This window comes from Bombina bombina, chromosome 9 (genome assembly GCF_027579735.1).
Source record: "Bombina bombina isolate aBomBom1 chromosome 9, aBomBom1.pri, whole genome shotgun sequence".
Taxonomy (NCBI): Eukaryota; Metazoa; Chordata; class Amphibia; order Anura; family Bombinatoridae; genus Bombina; species Bombina bombina.
In genome coordinates, this window is record NC_069507.1 from 166,032,186 (window position 1) to 166,057,256 (window position 25,071).

The following is a 25,071-nucleotide window of genomic DNA, read 5'->3' on the forward strand; positions in this document are numbered from 1 at the left end:
TGTATAATCTTTGTTACGGGTAACAAAGTTTACTGGACCTTTAAAACGTGTACATGCCTGAGGTCCTCTAGGATTACTCTTTAACAAAAGATACCAATAAAACAATAAATATTGATAATAAAAGTAAATTAGAAAGCTGTTTAAAATTGCATATTATATCCAATCAATTTAAGTTTAATTTTGACTTTACTGTCTCTTTAACCTTAACTTATTATACACTCCAATTGCACAGCACCTCCTGTGTGGTGCACGCTGATATAGAGATGCTGTCCACCCTTCAAGTTCACAAACAGCAGCACCAATAGCAGGTTAAAAAGTTTTATTACCAGTTCATCTGGGTTATACAAAGTGACATTTCGGGCATCTAGCCCTTAATCATTCATGTTAAGGGCTAGATACCTGAAATGTCACTTTGTATGACCCAGATAAACTGGTAATAAAACTTTTTAACCTGCTATTGGTGCTGCTGTTTGTGGACTTTAACCTTAAAGAACCAGTCAACACAGTAGATTTGCATAATCAACAAATGCAAGATAACAAGACAATGCAATAGTAGTTAATCTGAACTTTAAATGAGTATTAGATTTTTTTTCTGACAATTTTAAAAGTTATGTCTTTTTCCACTCCCCCTGTACCATGTGACAGCCATCAACCCATCACAAATTCATACACGTACCATGTGACAGCCATCAGCCATTCACAAATGCATAGACACTTATTCTTGCACGTGCTCAGTAGGAGCTGGTGACTCAAAAAGTTTAAATATAAAAAAAAACTGTGCACATTTTGTTAATGGAAGTAAATTGGAAAGTTGTTTAAAATGTCCTGCTCTATCTGAATAATGAAAGCTCAATTTTGATTGAGTGTCCCTTTAACTTTGTAAAATTATTTGATGCATTTACAGGTACCATAATATGCAAATAAATTCTTTCCAAATCAGACAATGTGATTGTCTGGATTTGTTTCCACATTTTGTCCCTCATAGTTGAGGTATACCTATGATGAAAATTACAGGCCTCTCTCATCTTCTTAAGTGGGAGAACTTGCACAATTGGTGGCTGACTAAATACTTTTTTGCCCCACTGTATGTATATATATATATATATATATATATATATATATATATATATATATATATATATATATATATATATATATATATATATATTTAATCCAGTAATATATAGATAAAGAATGATGGTAGAGCTATATGAGATACCATTAGATAAAGTAGGGGATTTCAGCACTCAAAGATATATAAAACCCATTTAATCCAATTCCTTAGAAATGTACGGCTGTAGGGTAGCACAGAGCCCAAAAAATGAACTACACATGCACAGATTCAAACACATGCAACTAGTTTATTGCAAGAAGCTGCCAGCACAGAAAATAAACAGCTAAAATGCTTTTCATCTCAAAATGCACCACTGCAGTGGATTTTATAAAACACATACCAAGCAACATGATATATTATCACACATATATTTGAACTAAATGCTGCAAAATAGACTGGTTTAGAACATGTGATCTGCAGATATTTTACTATTGGCATGCAACAACAAATCTTGTATCAACTCCTCTATGATAGTAAAAGAACAAAGTCCTTAATAAAGACCATATAAGTCCTTTGATGGAGGAAATCTGATGTTATACTTAAGTAGCAATTTGTATCACTTTGTAATCCAGCTGAAATAAACCTTTTGACAAACAAATGTTCGTTAATTAGGGTTAACCGAGGTGAAAGCGTCCTCTATTGTTAACTAGAACTTGGCAATATTATAACTTGATAGCAGATAGAACATCTTATATTGATGAAAAGCAGAAACAATATAGCAGACCTGTGTTTAAGAACTGCAGCAAACATCCGGGAAAACAAAGTCACAGTATCATTGACGAACGGACCGGGACATGAGCCTCTGACATCCTTGTCTCACCTTTCACAACCGCGTCTCCCTGCTCACTGGGGACACAGATTAACCGGCTATGTTTTGCTTCTGTGTGTAAACCGTATCCAGGCGGTTTATTTGAACCACTCAATTACCGCAAGATCCAGGCTTGCTTCTTTGGATTGGTTTTTTTGAAATTCCCGGGCAGGCTTAAGCCAGCTGCTTCATTCACAGGTGCAGTAATAGCTGTTATTGAGAAAGTCGACGCGCGTTTCGCCCCATAATGCTGAGCGAAACAGGGGCCTCGTCAGTCCTGACGAGGCCCCTGTTTCGCTCAGCATTATGGGGCGAAACGCGCGTCGACTTTCTCAATAACAGCTATTACTGCACCTGTGAATGAAGCAGCTGGCTTAAGCCTGCCCGGGAATTTCAAAAAAACCAAACCAAAGAAGCAAGCCTGGATCTTGCGGTAATTGAGTGGTTCAAATAAACCGCCTGGATACGGTTTACACACAGAAGCAAAACATACACCGGTTAATCTGTGTCCCCAGTGAGCAGGGAGACGCGGTTGTGAAAGGTGAGACAAGGATGTCAGAGGCTCATGTCCCGGTCCGTTCGTCAATGATACTGTGACTTTGTTTTCCCGGATGTTTGCTGCAGTTCTTAAACACAGGTCTGCTATATTGTTTCTGCTTTTCATCAATATAAGATGTTCTATCTGCTATCAAGTTATAATATTGCCAAGTTCTAGTTAACAATAGAGGACGCTTTCACCTCGGTTAACCCTAATTAACGAACATTTGTTTGTCAAAAGGTTTATTTCAGCTGGATTACAAAGTGATACAAATTGCTACTTAAGTATAACATCAGATTTCCTCCATCAAAGGACTTATATGGTCTTTATTAAGGACTTTGTTCTTTTACTATCATAGAGGAGTTGATACAAGATTTGTTGTTGCATGCCAATAGTAAAAATATCTGCAGATCACATGTTCTAAACCAGTCTATTTTGCAGCATTTAGTTCAAATATATGTGTGATAATATATCATGTTGCTTGGTATGTGTTTTATAAAATCCACTGCAGTGGTGCATTTTGAGATGAAAAGCATTTTAGCTGTTTATTTTCTGTGCTGGCAGCTTCTTGCAATAAACTAGTTGCATGTGTTTGAATCTGTGCATGTGTAGTTCATTTTTTGGGCTCTGTGCTACCCTACAGCCGTACATTTCTAAGGAATTGGATTAAATGGGTTTTATATATCTTTGAGTGCTGAAATCCCCTACTTTATCTAATGGTATCTCATATAGCTCTACCATCATTCTTTATCTATATATTACTGGATTAAATTTAAATTTTAGGGGGCCTGCACCACGTCTGATTTTAGCTGACCCTAAGTCATTCGAGATATATATACATATAAAAAACCGGAATAAAATTCCTGTGTCTTTATATTAAGACAGGTTCTGGGTCTCTTTGTTTTTCTTCCACACCTTTGTAAAATTTATATATATATATATATATATATATATATATATATATTATATATATATATATAATATATATATATATATATATATATATATATATATATATATATATATATATATATATATATATATATATATATATATATATATATATATATATATATATATATATATATATACTGTGTGTATATATACTGTGTGTGTGTGTATATATGTATATATGTATATATATATATATATATATATATATATATATATATATATATATTTGAAGAAAGCTGCAGGGTTATTTATAGTTTTGTAAGAGCTAGTTACCTACAAATTAGATAATAGACTATTGTTCCTAAATAGCCTTATTATATCTAGCAGACTTCTGCCATGTGCCTGTCTTTAGTTAAGCAGTCATCTTTAGTGCAACAAACAATATAGACTTTAAACAGATGTTTTATGACAATACAATTCTTAGAATTATGTTTCTTTATTAGTTAATGGGAGACATTGGGGTCGAATTATTAAGCTCTGAATGGAGCTTCTAATATGTAAGAGTGTGGGTGGTGCCTCAAGGTCTACTGTGTAATAATTATGTTACAAATAATAAATATTGCTGATAATAATGATGATAGAAGTATTGGATAAAAATTCTCAGACCCTTTATAATTAATCGATGAATCCGTACAATAAAATAGATTTATCAAATGGAGATTGATGCCCCTGTTTCCGCGCGAGCCTTCACGTTCGCCATAAGCAATAACTTGTCTGCTGCCCCTGAGGCTGCGGTCTTCAATCCGCCTGATCCTATACGATCGGGCTGATTAACACCCCCTGCTAGTGGCCGATTGGCCGCAAGTCTGCAAGGGGTGGCATTGCACAAGCAGTAAACAAGAACTGCTTGTGTAATGATAAATGCCAAAAGCATATGCTGTCAGCATTTATCAATGCGCGGCGAACATTATACGCTACATCGTATCATGTCCACTCGCACTTTGATAAATTGACACCCACATATCAATTATATCAGCCATCAGAATTTGAACTCAGGATGCCAGAGGAAAGATTTACAAGGAACCATTACTTATTTAAACTTCAGTTAGTTATATTTGTAACACTAGAACAATATTTAGATAAACTTAAACAGTAGCTGAATCAGAGCTGTTAAACCTAAAGACCTGACTGCCACAATCAGGGCCTGGCTGGGAGATCTAACCGGCTCTGGTAATTTTTGAAGACCAGCCCAGCCCCCCGCTCAGCCCTTTACCTTGTGTTTGTCAGGAGCGGAACACAAGGCTTGCTCCCTGCAGCACCAGCGTCGAATATAATCGGGTTGATTGACACCCCCTGCTAGTGGCTGATTAGCCGCATATCTGCAGGGGGCGGCATTGCACAAGCAGTTCACAAGAACTGTTTGTGCAATGATAAATGCAGACAGCGTATGCTGTCAGCATTCAGTGATGTCTGTTGGACATGATCCGCTGAGCGGATCATGATGGACAGACTGACCGGTCAATTGGTCGCTAGCAGGGGGTGTCAATCAACCCAATCGTATTTGATCAGGTTGATTTCTGTCCACCGCCTCAGAGCCGGGCGGGCAGGTTATGGAGCAGCGGCGGCCTTTAGCCTAAAGGCTCGCCGGAAACACAGGGCATCAAGCTCCGTACGGAGCATGATAAATTGACCCCAAAGACTCAATTCATTGACAGTGGTGGGGATGTCTCTAATATATGTTTCTATCAGCATTTTTATGATATAAGCAACAACATGATGTAAAACTCCCCCTGTTTGATTAACCAGAGTATCCAGTTTTATGTTTCCGAACAAGTAATGATGTGTTTTTATTTTGTAGACCGCAAACTTTGTGTCTTTTTTTGCTGTACACTCATACTGCTCGTCTTTTAACAATTAGCAACAATACAAGTTACATTTTAGAAAATATTTCAGCCTCTTTGCTACTTAGTTCAAATTAAATTTATTTTTGTCCCAGAGGCATTCTTTTTACCTAAATCTTTGGGTTATTTTGTTGATACCTTTTGTAATGGTATCTGCTACAATATAGAGACACTGTTTAATTTCACTGAGAATAATTGAAGGCTTTTGCAATGCAGATTATTTTCCCACAGTTTAAATATAATTAATAACTTTGGTTTCTGACAACAGCCACAAAGCCTTGAACTGATGAGCAGAAGAGAAAAACAATATGACTATATTTAAATATATTAGCGTTAATTTTTTTTTAAATTTAATGATTTCTTTTGTGTAACCCTTTCAGTGTTGAGACATTTCACACTCTTGTGCTACAGCCGTTTTTAGTCATTTGGCAATTATTTCATTGCATTTATACATCAATTTCTGTATTTTTTTAGTGAATAAATTGTACCTCCTTTTTTATGGCAGAATGAGCATTTTTAGAAGGTAACTTTAGTTTTATTATTTCCTAAATATTTCAAACACATTTTATAGTACCATACTTAGGATCAGCTCAACATCTCAAATTGCAAAAGTTTACAATTTAAGAAAAAAAATGATAGTTTAAAATCAGATTAAATGTATAATTTTAGCTACCTTGCACCATCTTGCAACTTATGCAGAAAATTAGTAGGTACAATTACACAAAGTCTGAATAAAGTGTCTTGTGTTATATTTCTATGATACATGTTTTTTAAATATCACCATAACCCCAAAAATTGAACCATTGCTAATCAGTATTTGTTATTGTTTTGACATTCAGCTACCAGTTACATGGGCACATGATCATTAATTTAAAGTTCAATATTATTTTCTTCAAATAAGGGGTCTCAAGTTTCTCTGTTTATTGTGGGGGACAGGATGAGGAATACCCCCTAATATTATTCAGTAGGCGTTCTATCAGGTGACCATGGTTGTCATGGTGATTAGCCAATAACCACATATGTGACCGCATTTGAAAGAGGAGCTAGAGCAGAGTGAATGTCACCTACTTCTAAGGCAATCACCTCCTATCTAAAGGGGCATGAGACCTATAATTTAAGGAGAGCAGTTGGTATGTGTTGTATACTGTCTTTAGGGTATAGGGGCTTCTTTGGAGCCCCTGCCTCCATGTACAGTATAAAAAGTGTATGAAACCCCTCACTGTAAAATAAGGGGTATACTCCTGTTTTATTGGAAGGTAGAGGCTCTGAAAGTACCCCTCCTACTCATCAAACACTGCACTGGAACATAATTAGTGCAGGTGAGATTACTACCACACATGAAAATTAGAGGGGTTGTGACCCCTGATTTAAAGGGGCAGTAAACACTGTATAATTATAAGAAACTATAGAATAACATATCTGCCAAGTCTTAACTTTTGTAAAACAAATTAACATCCATTTCACTGCAATTATTTATCAATAGCCAAACTCCACCCACCATTTGCCTTATTTTTAGGAGCCAATCAGGGCTTTAGTCTTCAGACAACAAGGCCAGCCCTGGCTATAATATTAGTAAAGAGTGCCAATGAGGGACAGGTACATAGCAGAGTTAGCCTTGAGTAGTTAGCAGGGTGCAGTTTGAGCTCTGGGAGCTAAATTGCATGAAAAGGGGGCAAAATAAACAGCAAAAGTATATTGCAAACTTGTTTAATTATGCATAACTAAACATTGTATATACCAATCTCAAGGTGTTTACTGTCCATTTAAAATAGGGGAATTCCCTCTTCAACATAGGGGGTCTCATATCTCTGTAATTAAATCAAAAGTATATATAGGGGCTCTGCATCCTAGGAAGACAAGATCCTCATTTGAATGAGAAGAGCTTCCCAGGATCTGCATTAGGAGAACCTCCCAGGAGGATGGCACATTGTCAACCCCCTGAAGGGATTAAAGGACATTTGTGTGCTTATAATAATCATTGTGCACAATATAAAGCAGGTCTATAAGCACCATTATCTTTAATCAACATAGTATGTTTTTAATTGGCATAATCTTCCATTTATCTTTGTATTATTTCTCCAAAGAAATTCAAATGGCCTTTACATTGTGTAGTGAAACAAGTTTTGTTCTGGTATGCCTTCCAGCAGTAATTTAGATCTAACCCTGTATCTGTATGTGCCCTCTTTCTATATATAAAGGTAGGCGGACTCACTAAAAAATTGTTCATGTCATGCATATTTATATAGTGGCGTATATTTCTTCTTTGGAGTAATAATGTTTCTAAAATGTAATACTTGACCTAGCAAGAAAAAGATTTAAGATCCCTTATATACACATTTTGTATTTTGATATAAGAAATAAGCAAAATATTTCAATTCAAATTATGATTTTTTTGTTCTTGATTATTTTGTTCTTTTTGCTATATTGATAACATATTCTGATTCCTAAGATTTTTAGTGGGAAAACAGAGCACAGCTGTAACAGAACTGCTAATGTTATTTATTTATTTTTGTTGTTTTTAGGGTCATGGTGCAAGAATGATGAATTACTGATAGTAGAAAAATGCAGAAAACAAAGTTATGAACACCCAAGTGATGGAGCTTGGCTGAATAGTCCACATGAAGATGTCTAAATGTGCCATGTGGATCTTTCCTGAACTCTTCTTCTTGTTGTACCTTATTTATTTGCAATTATTATCAGGAGTAGCACTTCCGAGTTCTGCAGACTACCTGCAACGTAGCTGGCAAAGGTTGCTGGAGGAAGGCGAAAGCTGCACAGACTGTAATCCAGAAGAATGTCCTGTTCCCAGAGGTTGTCTAGCTGGGATTGTGCGGGACACCTGTGACTGTTGCTTTGAATGTGCCAATTTGGAAGGGCAGATATGTGATTTGGACAACACCAACCACTTTTATGGGAAATGTGGTGATAACTTAGAATGTCAGCTAGACATGGGGGACCTTAGGCATGGAGAAGTTCCTGAACCTCAATGTGTCTGTTTGTCAAACACAGCTGTTTGTGCATCAAATGGAAAAACATATCCCCAGCTGTGCAAATTTCAAGAAGTGGACAATGCACACCCAGAAGTTAATCTGACAGTTGTCCATGAAGGGCCCTGCGAGTCAGGTACAGTAAACATTCACAATGTCTTAGTAAAGTTCAATTATTTAATGCTTTTATTCTCTGCAATAAAGTATATTCACTTGTCAACTTAAATGTTGGTGTATTTTTCCCAATTTGTTCTTAGCCCGGGGCTCTGCAGTCTGTTAATGATATGTTTGCCCTGGAACCATTTAACCTGGAAATATGATGCTAGGCATTTAAATTCTGTAACAGTCAATAATAACTTTGGGATCATGTCTATACTTTTATAATGGGCAGATATATCAGCATGGTTTTTGTTTAGGTACCAAGGGGGAATTAATACAAATAGCTCTACCTGTGGCTAATCAAGAAACATGCACCTAGATTACGCGTTTTGCATTATGGGGCATATCTATCAAGCTCCGTATGGAGCTTGAAGCCCCGTGTTTCTAGCAAGCCTTCAGGCTCACCAGAAACCCCAGTTATCAAGCAGCGGTCTGAAGACCGCTGCTCCATAACCTGTCCACCTGCTCTGAGGAGACGGACAGACATCACCGCAATTCAACTTGATCGAATACTATCGGGTTGATTGACACCCTCCTGCTAGCGGCCAATCTGCCGGGGGCGGTGTTGCACCAGCAGTTCACAAGAGCTGCTGGTGCAATGCTGAATGCAGAGAGCGTATTGCTCTCCGCATTCAGCGAGAACTGTCGAACATGATCCGCAATGTCTGACAGGCCTTTCATAGGCCCCTATGGTTTTAACGCTGAAAAAAATGTTCATTTCAGCGTAAAAACAGTAACGCAGCCATTACAAGTCTTGTCGGTATAGCTATTCCTCAAGCATTTTAGCCTGTAAAGCAACGTCAATCCCGCACACAAAAAATGATTTTTCTGTGTGGGATTTCCATAGCACTGGTATTACAGCTTGTGCAGTGAGGCTAAAATGCTTGTGCTCCAGCCTATACTGACACAATCTATTCCGCCTTCTGAAAGCAGTAGTTGAGTTTTGCGCAACAAAAATGTTTCACAAAACTCATAACTAAAGTGTTACAAATTACACTAACATCCATAAACTACCTATTAAAGGGACATTAAACCCCAAAAATGTCTTTCATGATTTAGACAGAGGATACAATTTTAAACAACATTCCAATTTACTTATTTTATCTAATTTGTTTCATTCTTTAAATATCCTTTGTTAAAGAAATAGCAATGCACATGGGTGAGCCAATCACATGAGGCAAATATGTGCAGCAACCAATCAGAAGCTACTGAGCATATCTAGATATACTTTTCAGGAAGGAATATCAAGAAAATGAAGCAAATTAGATAACAGAAGTAAATTAGAAAGTTGTTTAAAATGGTATTCTCTATCTGAATCATGAAAGAAAAAAATTGGGTTTAATGTCACTTTAACCCCTATGAATCTTCAATGCAAGGGAGCCTTTTCTATTGGCTGATTTGATTTTTGAAATTCAAATCAGTCAATAGGATGAGAGCTACTGAAATCCTATTGGCTGTTCAAATCAGCCAATAGGATGAGAGCTACTGACATATCTATTGGCTTTCAAATACTGTCTTCCCTCCATTGTGTGTCACTGTACCCTCTTCCCCCAGTGTGTCACTGTACCCTCTTTCCTCCAGTGTGTGTCACTGTACCCTCTTTCCTCCAGTGTGTGTCACTGTACCCTCTTTCCTCCAGTGTGTCACTGTACCCTGTTCACTCCAGTGTGTGTCACTGTACTCTCTTCCCTCCAGTGTGTGTCACTGTACCCTCCTCCCTCCACTGTTTATCACTGTACCCTCTTCCCTCCACTGTTTGTCACTGTACCCTCTTTCCTCCAGTGTGTGTCACTGTACCCTCCTCCAGTGTGTGTCACTGTACCCTCCTCCAGTGTGTGTCACTGTACCCTCCTCCTTTGTGTGTCACTGCACCCTCCTCCAGTGTGTGTCACTTTGCCCTCTTCCCTCCAGTGTGTGTCACTTTGCCCTCTTCCCTCCAGTGTGTGTCACTTTGCCTTCTTCCCTCCAGAGTGTGTCACTTTGCCCTCTTCCCTCCAGTGTGTGTCACTTTGCCCTCTTCCCTCCAGTGTGTGTCACTGTACCCTCTTCCCCCAGTGTGTCACTGTACCCTCTTTCCTCCAGTGTGTGTCACTGTACCCTCTTTCCTCCAGTGTGTGTCACTGTACCCTCTTTCCTCCAATGTGTGTCACTGTACCCTCTTTCCTCCAATGTGTGTTACTGTACCCTCTTTCCTCCAGTGTGTGTCACTGTACCCTCTTTCCTCCAGTGTGTGTCACTGTACCCTCTTTCCTCCAGTGTGTGTCACTGTACCCTCTTTCCTCCAGTGTGTGTCACTGAACCCTCTTTCCTCCAGTGTGTCACTGTACCCTGTTCACTCCAGTGTGTGTCACTGTACTCTCTTCCCTCCAGTGTGTGTCACTGTACCATCTTCCCTCCAGTGTGTGTCACTGTACCCTCTTCCCTCCAGTGTGTCACTGTACCCTCTTCCCTCCAGTGTGTCACTGTACCCTCTTACCTCCAGTGTGTCACTGTACCCTCTTACCTCCAGTGTGTCACTGTACCCTCTTCCCTCCAGTGTCACTGTACCCTCTTCCCTCCAGTGTCACTGTACTCTCTTCCCCCCAGTGTGTCACTGTACCCTCTTCCCCCAGTGTGTCACTTTACCCTCTTCCCTCCAGTGTGTGTCACTGTAGCCTCTTACCTCCACTGTTTGTCACTGTACCCTCTTCCCTCCACTGTTTGTCACTGTACCCTCTTTCCTCCAGTGTGTGTCACTGTACCCTCTTTCCTCCAGTGTGTGTCACTGTACCCTCCTCCAGTGTGTCACTATACCCTCCTCCAGTGTGTCACTGCACCCTCCTCCAGTGTGTGTCACTGCACCCTCCTCCAGTGTGTGTCACTGTACCCTCTTCCCTCCAGTGTGTGTCACTTTGCCCTCTTCCCTCCAGTGTGTGTCACTTTGCCTTCTTCCCTCCAGAGTGTGTCACTTTGCCTTCTTCCCTCCAGAGTGTGTCACTTTGCCCTCTTCCCTCCAGTATGTGTCACTGTACCCTCTTCCCTCCAGTGTGTGTCACTGTACCCTCTTTCCCCAGTGTGTCACTGTACCTTCTTCCCCCCAGTGTGTGTCACTGTACCTTCTTCCCCCCAGTGTGTGTCACTGTACCCTCCTCCAGTGTGTGTCACTGTACCCTCTTCCCTCCAGTGTGTGTCACTTTGCCCTCTTCCCTCCAGTGTGTGTCACTGCACCCTCCTCCAGTGTGTGTCACTGTACCCTCTTCCCTCCAGTGTGTGTCACTTTGCCCTCTTCCCTCCAGTGTGTGTCACTTTGCCCTCTTCCCTCCAGTGTGTGTCACTTTGCCCTCTTCCCTCCAGTGTGTGTCACTTTGCCTTCTTCCCTCCAGAGTGTGTCACTTTGCCTTCTTCCCTCCAGAGTGTGTCACTTTGCCCTCTTCCCTCCAGTATGTGTCACTGTACCCTCTTCCCTCCAGTGTGTGTCACTGTACCCTCTTTCCCCAGTGTGTCACTGTACCTTCTTCCCCCCAGTGTGTGTCACTGTACCTTCTTCCCCCCAGTGTGTGTCACTGTACCCTCTTCCCCCCAGTGTGTGTCACTGTACCCTCTTCCCCCCAGTGTGTGTCACTGTACCCTCTTCCCCCCAGTGTGTGTCACTTTACCCTCTTCCCTCCAGTGTGTCTCACTGTACCCTCTTCCCTCCAGTGTGTGTCACTGTACCCTCTCCCCAGTGTGTCACTGTACCCTTCCTGTGAATTTGTGGTTTTTTGTTTTAACTACTCCAGAGAGACTGGAATTTATCTTGAAGACTTCATATCACTGACTATTCTTATTTATATTTGGTTTTTAAAGAATATATACCTACTTTTGCAATACCAATTCTTTTTGCACAATGTTTTTTTTTACGTGGGAATATTCCTAACCCAACTGTTTTTTCATATTAAAAATCAATAACAGATATTACTATAGTAAACTACTGCATACTTTGAATAAAATATTTCTGCTGAACAAAGTATACTGTACAGAGTTGTTTGACAGGGCAAATACTTTAATTTCTGAGAATTTTAACTGTTCCATATAAATAAAGATTCTATACACAAACATTACCTGGCTTCTAGATTTTTGGGCTCCTAGATTTTCAACATTATTTGTTGAGCACTGAAAAATTCTAGAAACTATCCTTATTTAAGCAAAATGTTATATGTTATTAAATGTACAATTTCAGTTCAAGTGAAACATGTTAATACATTTTGGAGAACCTCCTTTTGGTTTAAATTTGTATTCATTAATTTTTTTACATTAATATAAAATGCATTTTTCAAATTGGGCATAAAATATGCACAGATCAAAGGGACATATTTAATTTTATATAAAAATCAACCATACTTGAATGTTCAAAGTGCAATAATTTGGGACAAAGTACAATCTGAATTTCTGCCTCCTTTTCCATATACTGTTTTTTTAATGACTTGCAGATGTAGAATTACAGATTTTTTTTTACCATTTCCATTAGAATGACTTTCCTTCATTCACTAAAGTCAGAGGAGGCAGATTTTGGCGAATTCTCAGAAGCCAGTTTCATACATATGACTTGCAATTCCAAACATATAAATCATCAAGGGACATTCATTACAATACTCTTTTACACAGACTGCGTCCTGCTGAATTTTGGGAATGTCTGCATGGCCCAGAACAGCAATGTTTCCATTTTCTTTCAAAATGCTTTGCTCTATGATTTATTATTGTAATATAAACCTTTCCTCTGTTAGTGGTTGCTGAGACTATAGTGTGGATTATATTCAACTGATTAAAAAAATGAGTTTTACTAGGAAAGCAAAAGAACAGGGTTAGTTTTAAAGGAACATGAAACACAATTCTTTTCTTTCATTATTCAGATAGAGCATGCAGTTTTAAACAACTTCCTAATTTACTTCTAGTATCACATTTTCTTTGTTCTCTTGGTGTCTTTGGTTGAAAAGCAGGGACATAAGCTTAGGAGCGTGCGTGTGTCTGGAGAACTATTTGCAAGAATGTTATCAGTTTGCAAGAGCACCAAATGGCAGTAAAATTTCCTACCATGTAGTAGCTAGGTATCTGTTCAACAAAAAAATCATGGGAATGAAGAAAATTTGATAATAGAAGTAATTTTTCTTTTTCTTTTTTTATTTTGATGTATGTGAATCACAAAAGAACAGTTATGGGTTTCATATCCCTTTAAATGGACATTATACACCTCTTGCTTTTGTGTAAAACATTGTGCTTGCCAAAAAGGAAGTTCTGTAACATAGTTTTTTTTTTTTCATAGTTTTTTTTTTTTTTTTTCCAAAATGCTGATGTGATGCTTCAGTGACGTGGGCTGTACCACCCACGCTAATAACAATAACTGTAGTGATTCCTGCTCCTTTGCATTAAACTAACTGGCATGGTAACATGTTGCAATTAGGGATGGGCGAATGTGTAAATTTCCGAATTCGAATGTTAGAACGAATGTTATTACCGAAATTCGAATTACAAATCTGAATGTTGATAAGAACGAATATTCTTAAAAATTCTATAATTGAATGCAATTTACAGTTTTCGAATGTCACTTTCGAATTTGAATGTTTATAATTAGATCGAATGTCCACATTCGAAATTTCGAATTTAACATTCTATTTAACAAATACTATTCAGAAGCTCAATAGTTCATGTGGTAGAGAATCTAGTAAATTGATACATAATAGATACAAATATATAATTTTGAAATTCATCATTTTAACTTCACCATTGGCTGGATTTGACATGTCAGTTGCAAGTCTTCTAGCTATGTATATAGGTCTACATTACAACTGGAGCGTTAATTAATTCTTCTGCTTGAGCGGTAACTCTGCTAGAAGTATGCTTTTTGCATGCATCGGGTAGCGCTCCTATTACAAATTGAAAGTAAACTGTTTTGATTTATAAAAAGCTAAACTTTGAATATCGTGCAGGCGATAACGTATTCCCCATAGAAGTTGATGGAGAAAAGGTGTGGAAAAAAAACCCTACTCATGCTCAAACCTGATCGCATATTCTTAAGTGCGCTAACCCAACATGAATATATGAATGCATACAAAGAGAGACGTGCTTTACCAGGAATGAACAACAGCTCAGTAGCTAGTTCTATGGCAAGTTACCACCCAGGAGCAGCCACTTTTAGCCCAGTTGTGCTTTTCACAGGGGAAAACTTTCCTGAAGTCTGATCCTGCCGAGTAAGGTCAGTCCAGCCCAGAAATATCAGGCAATTCTCTTCTGAACAAGGAACATGACAACCCCAGACAATCGTTTCAGCCTTCTGTGGGCTTCGTCAGTGAGGTGCAGCCACATCCCTCTAAGCACACTGGGCAAGGAGTCCATGTCTGGTATTCTGGTTTCCCCATCACCCTTAGGGAGACCTCCCTAGGGTCATAATACAAATGCATACAAAGAGAGAAGCACAATATTGACCAAAAAAGGTCAGTTCAGCCCCAAAATACCAGGCAATTCTCCTCTGAAAAAGGAACATGGCAACCCCAGACAGCCCAATGAAGGCCGAAACGATCATCTGGGGTTGTCATGTTGTTTGTTCAAAAGAAGATTGCCTGGTATTTTGGGGCTGGACTGACCTTACTCAGATGGTGTTATTATGTAAGTGTACTTTGTAATGTATTTTTAATGTGTTTTTTCAATTTTTTTTTTCCTGAGGTTGAATTAACATGACAGGCGTTAAATTCAATTGTGCTGAAGCAATCGCGTTTACTTTCAATTTGTAATACGAACAAAAAGCCCAACACACGAGATAAACCCCATACATAACGTTTAGCGCTCCACTCGTAATTTAGCCCATAGTTGGCTTTTTTCAAAACTAGCTTGAAATGACTTTTGATAACAGCATTGTTGTATAAGACACCAAACTTACAATTAGAGAATAGTCAATTTAGAGACTTTTCTTCAAGCCATCTATTTTAGTCATCATAGCTTAAAGGGCCATAATAGTCCAAAAAATACATGCTCTTATTTGATAGAGAATGTACTGACCCTCCACTATAATGTGTTTAACTCCCTCAAAGCGGTTAGACACACAGTAGACGTACCGCTCGAGACCAGCAGAGAATTTATGGTCCTGAGCAGAAATTACACAATTGACTTGTGAGACTATGGGCGAGATTACATATATGGCGCAGGCTTCAGCGCAACTGCTGAAACACGCGCCGCCCATAATTTCACCAAAAATAAACCCAACATGTATATACGCAATCCCCCCACATCGCAACTAAGAATAAAAGTATTAACCCTTAAACCGACAACCCCCTACAATGCAATATGCCTAATGAAACTATTAACCCCTAATCCGCCATTCACTCACATAGTGATCTACCTAATAAAAGTATTAACCCCTAAATCCACCAACCCCAACATCGCAAACTACCTAATAAATGTATTAACCCCTAATCCACCATTAACCCACATCGCAAAGTTCCTATTAAAACTATTAACCCCTAATCCACCATTAACCCACATCGCAAAGTTCCTATTAAAACTATTAACCCCTAATCTGCCATTAACCCACATCGCAACAAACCTTGTAAATCTATTAACCCCTAAACCGCCAAATCCACACAACACAATAATCCTAATAAAACTATTAACCCCTAAACCGCAAAACCCACACAACACAAATAACTAATTAAATTACTAAGTCCCCTAACCTAACACCCCCTAAATTAACCCCAATTACCTAAATTAAAAAATACGTAATTACAAACAATTAAAATAAAGCTAACTTTACTTAAAAATAAAAAAAACTAAGATTAAATTAATCTAAGATTACAAAAAATAAAAAAATAAAACATTACATAAAATAATAACCAAATTATCAAATTAGGGCCTTTTGTAGAGCATTGCCCTAAGTTAAACAGCTCTTTTACCTTAAAGGGACACTCAAGTCAAAATTAAACTTCAAGATTCACATAGAGCATGCAATTTTAAACAACTTTTCAATTTAATTCCATTAACAAAATGTGCACAGTCTTTTTATATTTACACTTTTTGAGTCACCAACTCTTGCTGAGCATGTGCAAGAATTCACAGCATATACGTATATACATTTGTGATTGGCTGATGGCTGTCACATGATATAGGGGGAGTGGAAATAGGCATAACTTTTGCAATTTATTTAACAAAAATCTACTACTCATTTTAAGTTCAGACTAAGTGCTATTCCATTGTCTTATTATCATGCATTTGTTGATTATGCAAATCTACAGTGTTGACTAAGTCCCCCCTCTAACAGTAAAACCCCCACCCACCAAACCCCCAAAATAAAAAACCTAACACTAAAAAATCCTAAACTACCCATTGCCCCTAAAGGGGCATTTGTATGGGCAAAAAAAAGCGCCTAAATCTAACCCCCAGATAGGTACTCACGGTTCCTGAAGTCCGGTGCTGAAGTCTTCCAAGAGGTGATATCTTCTATCTTCTTCCAGGAACAAGTCAGCGTGGAGAGGACCGCAGAACTGAAGACCGTCGACCGCGGAGCCATGGAGCATGGAGATCCTCTTCGTACGATCACCACCGCACACTCAATTTACGCGTTTAAATATGGGGTGAATTCCTATTGGCTGTTTTGAGTCTTCAAATTCAAATCAGCCAATAGGATGAGAGCTACTGAAATCCTATTAGCTGTTCAAATCAGTTTAGGAACCGTGAGTACCTAACTGGGTGTTAGTCTTAGGGTTTTAGGGCTCCATGTATGAAGCAGCGAAAGCTGCTCCGGAGCCTTTGCGGGGCAGGTTCGCATATGCGAGCCTGCTTCCCGCAATGTAAGAAGCAGCGGTCATTAGACCACTGCTTCTTACACCCTACGCCACATCTGAGGTGGCGAGGGAAAATCACTGAGAGCTTGCTCGCTCTCGGAGATTGACAGCCCCTTCAGTTGCGTGATTGGTCGCGCGAATTAAAGGGCAATGGGTAGTTTAGGATTTTTTAGTGTTGTTTTTTTTATTTTGGGAGTTTGGTGGGTGAGGGGTTTTACTGTTAGAGGGGGAACGTAGTATTTTTTTAAGGTAAAAGAGCTGTTTAACTTAGGACAATGCCCTACAAAAGGCCATTTTAAGGGCTATTGGTAGTTTTGCATTAGATTAGGGGGTATTTTTATTTTGGGGGGCTTTTTTATTTTCATAGGGATTAGGTTTAATTTTTTAATTTTTAATAATTTGGTTTATTATTTTATGTAATGTTATTTTTTGTAATCCTAGATTAATTTAATGTTAGCTTTTTTATTTTAATTGTAACTTAGTGTTTTTTAATTTAGGTAACTGGGGTTAATTTAGGGGGGTGTGAGGTAATGGGGTGTTAGGTTAGGTGGCTTAGTTATTTAATTAGTTTTTTGCATTGTGTGGGTTTGGCGGTTTAGGGGTTAATAGTTTTATTAGGATTATTGTGTTGTGTGGATTTGGCGGATTAGGGGTTAATAGGTTAATTACGTTTATTGCACTGGTGGGGATAGTGGTTTAGGGGTTAATAGTTTTAATAGGCACTTTGCGATATGGGTGAATGGCGGATTAGGGGTTAATATTTTATTAAAGTATATTGCGTTGTGGGGTGATGGCGGTCTAGGGGTTAATAGGTTAATTAGATGTTTTGCGATGTGGGTGTTGGCGGTGGGGGGATGACGGTTGACAGGTAGATAGATATTGCGCATGCGTTAGGTGTTAGCTGCTATTTTTTTAGGGGGTTACAGTGCTCACATACTACTATGTGTGGCGAGGTGAAAATAGAGTAAAATTTCTCAATTTTTGCCGCGTACGTCCTTGTGCTGTATATGTGACACTGATTTGCAACGTGGTTCTTTGTTAGCTTATGGGAGTAAAAATTGTGGGCAAGGGCTGAAATATATACGCGCCACATTTATATGTGGCACCGTATATGTGATATCAAAACCGCATAAAAACCGGCGTCACCGGGCTTTTGCGGGCAACGCCACATATGTAATCTTGCCCCAGATCTGCTGATTAAAACAGCATCAGTTTCTGCCCGGGACTAGCAGTGCTCTGCGGGTCACCTGTGGCACTTCTATTGTGTATTAAACCCCTTTGCAGGGGTTAAACACATAGTAGTGCGGAGTCAATAATCTTTAAATTACATGATCTAACACGTAATTTATAGCCATTTGAACACAAAAACAAAAATGAAGGCGCTTCAATTGTGTAGTTTGTAAGTACAGGTGAATACCCCCACATTTTTTTTTTATGATTCAGATACAGCATACAGTTTTAAACAACTTTCCTATTTACTTCTATTATCTAATTTGCTTTGTTCTGTTGGTATCCTTTGTTGAAAAGCATACCTAGATAGGCTCAGGAGCTGGGAGCTAGCTGCTGATTGGTGGCTTCACATATATACCTCTTATCATTGGTTTACCTATGTGTTCAGCTAGCTCCCAGTAGTGCATTGCTGCTCCTTCAAATAAGGATGCCAAGAGAATGCAGAAAAAATGATAAAATAAGTAAATTGGAAAGTTGTTTAAAATGACATGCTCTATCTGAATCACAAAAGTCAATTTTGGGGTTTTATGTCCCTTTAAAAAATTACGATCCCCACATACCCATAGCTGCCCATCACCAGTAGGACTGAATCAGTAGCATACTTGGTGCACCATATGCGAGTTTAGCTCTTTTGCTGGGGCTAAATATGTAGTTACCAGAAAAGATTTGCACAATACACATGATAATATTTTATTATTGTATTATTATGCCCCTTTAACTACATTTTTTTTGAGGAGTTACCAGTGAGTTAAATAAATATTATTTTCCAATTAATTATTAAATTACGCCTGTAAAATATATAGAGAATCAGGTCTATTTTGTAATAAATAAGTAGCAAATAATTAAATCCAAAGAACTCTCCTTTGCAATGGACTTTTCATAGGTAAAATAAATACCTTAAAACATGCTTTTTGGGTTGCTAGAAGTTAAAGTACTTGTGGGTGGTATTTCTTGGTGGAGTTGTGCATGGGAGGGATAGAGTCACGCACAAATGGGTATGTAGGTTTGACATGAACATATCTAGGTAGGACGTTGGTATGTGTGCAAGGGCCGTAGGATGGGACTTGCCAAGCCCCTTAAAACTAGGACACAGAGAGGCTGCAGGTGGGAAACGGTCCATACTTCTTAACCAGTAAATATCCTGCATGATGTGGAGCAGTTTGGAGATACGAAATCTTGTTTTACCAGTTGAGAAGATTAAAATAAATTAAAGTGACATGATACCCAAATGTAGAAGCACATGAAAGTGATGCAGCATAGTTGTAAAACGCTGACTAGAAAATATCAACTAAGCATCTTTATGTAAACAAGGAAGATATTGTACCTCAAACGTATTCACACCCTACTGTAAAGAGACTTAAATCAGCCAATCAGGATGCTAGTCCAAGGATTTGCAAGGGAGTGTGCATCTGGCATGTGCATGCACAGCCATGTTATTTCCCTATTCAGTTTAAGGAAGTTTACAATGAAATCTCATAAGATCACAGCAAAGCATAATCTCAGCACTGCTAATGCTGATTGGCTATTGTTTTTTTCAGCTTGCAGCTGAAGTATAACTGTTCACAGAGCACTTACTCTGGCGAGCTGAAGATTTAGCATATGAGTATTATGTCTTCCCTTGTTTACTCAGCTACTTAGTAGCGTACAACATTGCTGGTAGCATAGTAATTTATATTTTAATGACTATTTTGCTGACATCTCCCAAAATATATGAAGGTTTTTTTTAGTCTTGGAAAAGCTACTTCTGGTCTATTGCTGCCAAAGTTCTGCTTGATTTTGGGTCAGAGTATCTACAAACATGACTAATGTTGTAAGAGGTTAAAGTATACAGTAAAGTGTTTTTCCCAGTTTAAATTCCTGTAAATCCTTTGGGCTACTCATACTTAATTTGGTCAAGTATCCTGTGGGATGTTCACAATAATTTGAAAAATAAATTAAATAAGTAAATACAGTAATACACTAAATAGTTATATTAATATAAACAGAAACATGATCAAAATAGATTAAATCTAACTTTAAAAACATTATGAACTAAATAAAGAAATTTAAAAGTATAATGGTGCAACTCCTAATTGTCCCAAAATGTGTCTGTTTGCCCAGTATTGTTAGATCAGTACTTTTTTTCTGCTTATTTTGCCTTTGCGTCCATGTTTCTCTCAAAAAGCCCTAATGGGGCAGTAAACACCTTGAGATGTTCATAAAAATTATGTTATGTATAAATGAAACAACTTAATTCATTAAATAAAGGGCAATTTTGTTGTGTTCACTGATATTGCAGGGGGCTACAAGGTTCGCCGCTTTGATCCTGGGGTAGTAAACTTGCAAATAGCCATTAGAGGGCTAGATTACAAGTGGCAAGCTAAATTTATCACACATATGGCAATACAGCACCCGCTTTAAATTGCGAGTAATACTAGATGAAAGTAATTGCGTTCTCTCTTGCACATTCGAATTTAATACACATTAGCAGTGTTCTCCCCAGGACCTTTTTAGCGGGTGCACCATCCGACTTATTTTACTTACCACACAGCTAAAATTTTAGGTAACATTAAGCTAAAATGATCTAATATTAAAAATGTTGCACACATTATCATTAAAGGGACAGTCAACATCAGAATTTTTATTGTTTTAAAAGATAGATAATCCCTTTATTACCCATTGCCCAAGTTTGCATAACTAATACAGTTATATACTTTTTACCTCTGTGATTACCTTGTATCTAAGCATCTTCTGACAGCCCCCTGATCACATGACAATTTATTTATTATCTATTGACTTTCATTTTAGCCAATTAGTGCAGTGTCTGCCACAAGCCACAGGTGTGATTACAAAGTCATCTATTTGGCTCAAATCAACTAGCTCTCCCCTGTTGTGAAAACAAATAAAAAAGCATGTGATAAGAGGCGGCCTTCAAGGGCTTAGAAATTATCATATGAGCCTTCCTAGGTTTAGCTTTCAACTAAGAATACTAAGAGAACAAAGCAAAATTGGTGATTAAAGTAACTTGGAAAGTTGTTCAAAATTACATGCCCTATTTAAAACAAGAGAGGTTTTTTTGGACTTGACCTTTAAAAACATTTATGTTAAATTATGCAATTGATATGTGATTTGAATAGCAGAAAATGATATAATATTAGAAAACAGTTCATAATACCAACCGGCTACTTTATAATGCCAGCAGGCTGGCAAAATTCTCTGTGAAGAACACTGCATCAGGTTAGCGTGACTGAAGACCTTGTGTAAAGGGTTGCGGCTAAACAAACGCATCAAACCCAACATAAATATATTCAAATAAACAGTTACACTCATATATACACTATATGATAATCAATACTCGTAAAAATATTAATACAAATTATTTATAATGGTTCAAAGGTATATTGTATATAATGCACTACTTATGTCCAATTTTTGCTTTGAAGGGGATCAATTCCTAGAGGATTTCCTACTCCTATTCCATCAAGGGAGATCAAGTTAAAATACAGTTGTTTTGTATCTTTTAGTGGAGGAGTTGGTGTCTTTCACGCTGTTTGCTATTTAACCCCATAGACTGCACTAATTACCCATTTTCATACCACAAAAGTTCTATTGTTTGTGTTATTCCCAACTGGCTCCTAAGTTTTTATTAAGGCTCCTAGATTTTTTAACAAACCCTGGTCTAGTGTGTGTCTAGACGAGGGTTTCATAACTTCAGTTCTCAAGAAACCCTAACACGCCAGATTTAAATTATCTCTTTGCTTGAGTGCAGTTTATTTACAACAACTAAACTATATAAGAATATATTCTGAACCCAGAAAGAGATGCAGGAGGGACAGAAGACAGAGCTCACAAACTATCGGCTAGATTTAGAGTTCTGCGGCCAAAGGGGTACGTTAGCTATGCATGCTTTTTCCCCCCCGCACCTTTTAAACAACGCTGGTATTGAGAGTTCTCTGAAGGGCTGCGTTAGGCTCCAAAAAGGGAGCGTACAGGCATATTTACCGCCACTGCAACTCTCATCACCAGCGGTGCTTACGGACGCGGCCAGCTTCAAAAACGTGCTCGTGCATGATACCCCCATAGGAGACAATGGGGCAGTTTGAGCTGAAAAAAAAACACCTGCAAAAAAGCAGCGTTCAGCTCCTAACGCAGCCCCATTGTTTCCTATGGGGAAATGCTTTCAAAGTCTGCACCTAACACTCTAACATGAACCCCGAGTCTAAACACCCCTAACCTTACACTTATTAACCCCTAATCTGCCGACCCCACTATCGCTGACCCCTGCATATTATTATTAACCCCTAATCTGCCGCTCCGTACACCGCCACAACCTACATTATCCCTATGTACCCCTAATCTGCTGCCCCTAACATCGCCGACCCCTATATTATATTTATTAACCCCTAATCTGCCCCCCCAAACGTCGCCGCTACCTACCTACACTTATTAACCCCTAATCTGCCGACCGGACCTCACCGTTACTCTAATAAATGTATTAACCCCTAAAGCTTAGTCTAACCCTAACACCCCCCTAAGTTAAATATAATTTTATTCTTACGAAATAAAATAAATCTTATTAAATAAATTATTCCTATTTAAAGCTAAATACTTACCTGTAAAATAAACCCTAATATAGCTAAAATATAAATAATAATTATATTGTAGCTATTTTAGGATTTATATTTATTTTACAGGCAACTTTGTATTTATTTTAACCAGGTAGGTTAATAACTATTTAATAGTTACCTAGTTAAAATAATTACAAAATTACCTGTAAAATAAATCCTAACCTAAGTTACAATTAAACCTAACACTACACTATCAATAAATAAATTAAATAAACTATCTACAATTATCTATAATTATATCAACTAAACTAAATTACAAAAAAAACACTAAATTACAAAAACAAACAAACACTAAATTACAAAAAATAAAAAAAGATTACAAGAATTTTAAACTAATTACACCTACTCTAAGCCCCCTAAAAAAATAACAAAGCCCCCCAAAATAAAAAATGCCCTACCCTATTCTAAAATAAAAATTGTAAAGCTCTTTTACCTTACCAGCCCTTAAAAGGGCCTTTTGCGGGGCATGCCCCAAAGAAAACAGCTCTCTTGCATTTAAATAAACATACAATACCCCCCCAACATTACAACCCACCACCCACATACCCCTAATCTAACCCAAACACCCCGGCAAGAAGAGGTCCAGAAGAGGGTCCAAAGTCTTCATCCTATCCGGCAAGAAGAGGAGATCCGGACCGGCAAACATCTTCATCCAAGCGGCATCTTCTATCTTCTTCCATCCGACGCGGAGCGGGACCATCTTGAAGCAGCCGACACGGATCCATCCTCTTCTTCCGGCGACTCCCGACGAATGAAGGTTCCTTTAAGGGACGTCATCCAAGATGGCGTCCCTCAAATTCCGATTGGCTGATAGGATTCTATCAGCCAATCGGAATTAAGGTAGGAAAAATCTGATTGAATCAGCCAATCAGATTCAAGTTCAATCCGATTAACTGATCCAATCAGCCAATCAAATTGAGCTTGCATTCTATTGGCTGATCGGAACAGGATGGCAAACATCTTCATCCAAGCGGCATCTTTGGAATTAAGGTAGGAAAAATCTGATTGGTTGATTCAATCAGATTCAAGTTCAATCCGATTGGCTGATCCAATCAGCCAATCAGATTGAGCTTGCATTCTATTGGCTGATCGGAACAGCCAATAGAATGCGAGCTCAATCTGATTGGCTAATTGGATCAGCCAATCGGATTGAACTTGAATCTGATTGGCTGATTCAATCAGCCAATCAGATTTTTCCTACCTTAATTCCAACCGAGGTGCTTCTTATTTCCTTAGGTGCCAGTGGGACCAGTACAAGTGTGCAACAGTTGATATGCTTACAGGGGCCGTGGGATTTGCCCGTCCCCTGTATGTCTTAGGTCAACTGAACCTCACTGTGACACCTTGCTTCCCTTGAGCGTGTTCTCCTTTCGTGTAGCATTAGCGGCAGATGAGAGGCTGTCGGGGCTGCAGGAGTTGCCTGTCCCCTTTGCCTGCCACTGATCCTCACTATAGCCAGTTCTTAGTTGCAGATACCTTGTTCCGGTCAAACTCTGTTGGCGCTGTTGTTACCACAGCTAGAAATGGAGTTGCTCCAGCCACGGCAGCTCAAGCTGCTCTGTAGACTTCCATGGCACGGGCTGGTAGGACCTCTCTCAGCCAAGGATAACTGCGCCAGATAGAGGATGGAATCCATTGCTCGATGCAGATGCGGGAAGCTGTAAGCATCTTACTCACTCCTTCTCTTCCTGGAAGTCTCCTAATACTAATAAGTTACTTTATAATATAGATATGAAATTCAAATTCCCTGTGCTTCGCCAACTACTTCAAAAGACAATTTTCTGGGAGCTAACGGTTTGGAAATGTTGTCCAATCATTGCTCTCCCCATATGTCACTTTTGATGTAGCTAGAGCGCTGATTGGAGAACAATTCAAACCGTTAGCTCACAGAAAAATTGGCTTTTGAAGTTGGCAACAGAATGCAGGGAGTTTGATTTTTATATCTATATTAAAAAGTAAGTTACAGTGCATCTTCGTTACTATTGATGAATAAAACTACAACTAAACTATCACTAACATTCGAGATCTGATTTTATAAATGAAAGAG

The 25,071-nt window shown here is 38.5% G+C and overlaps 1 protein-coding gene across 1 annotated transcript in view; it reads left to right on the forward strand.

Annotated features, from left to right (window-relative positions):
• KAZALD1 (Kazal type serine peptidase inhibitor domain 1) overlaps positions 1-25,071 on the forward strand; it is a 76,296-nt gene that overhangs the window by 14,586 nt on the left and 36,639 nt on the right. The window contains exon 2 of the mRNA XM_053692478.1: positions 7,778-8,378. Coding sequence (XP_053548453.1) covers positions 7,874-8,378 — 505 coding nt within the window. The 5' untranslated portion in view covers positions 7,778-7,873. The remainder of the gene's footprint in view (positions 1-7,777; positions 8,379-25,071) is intronic.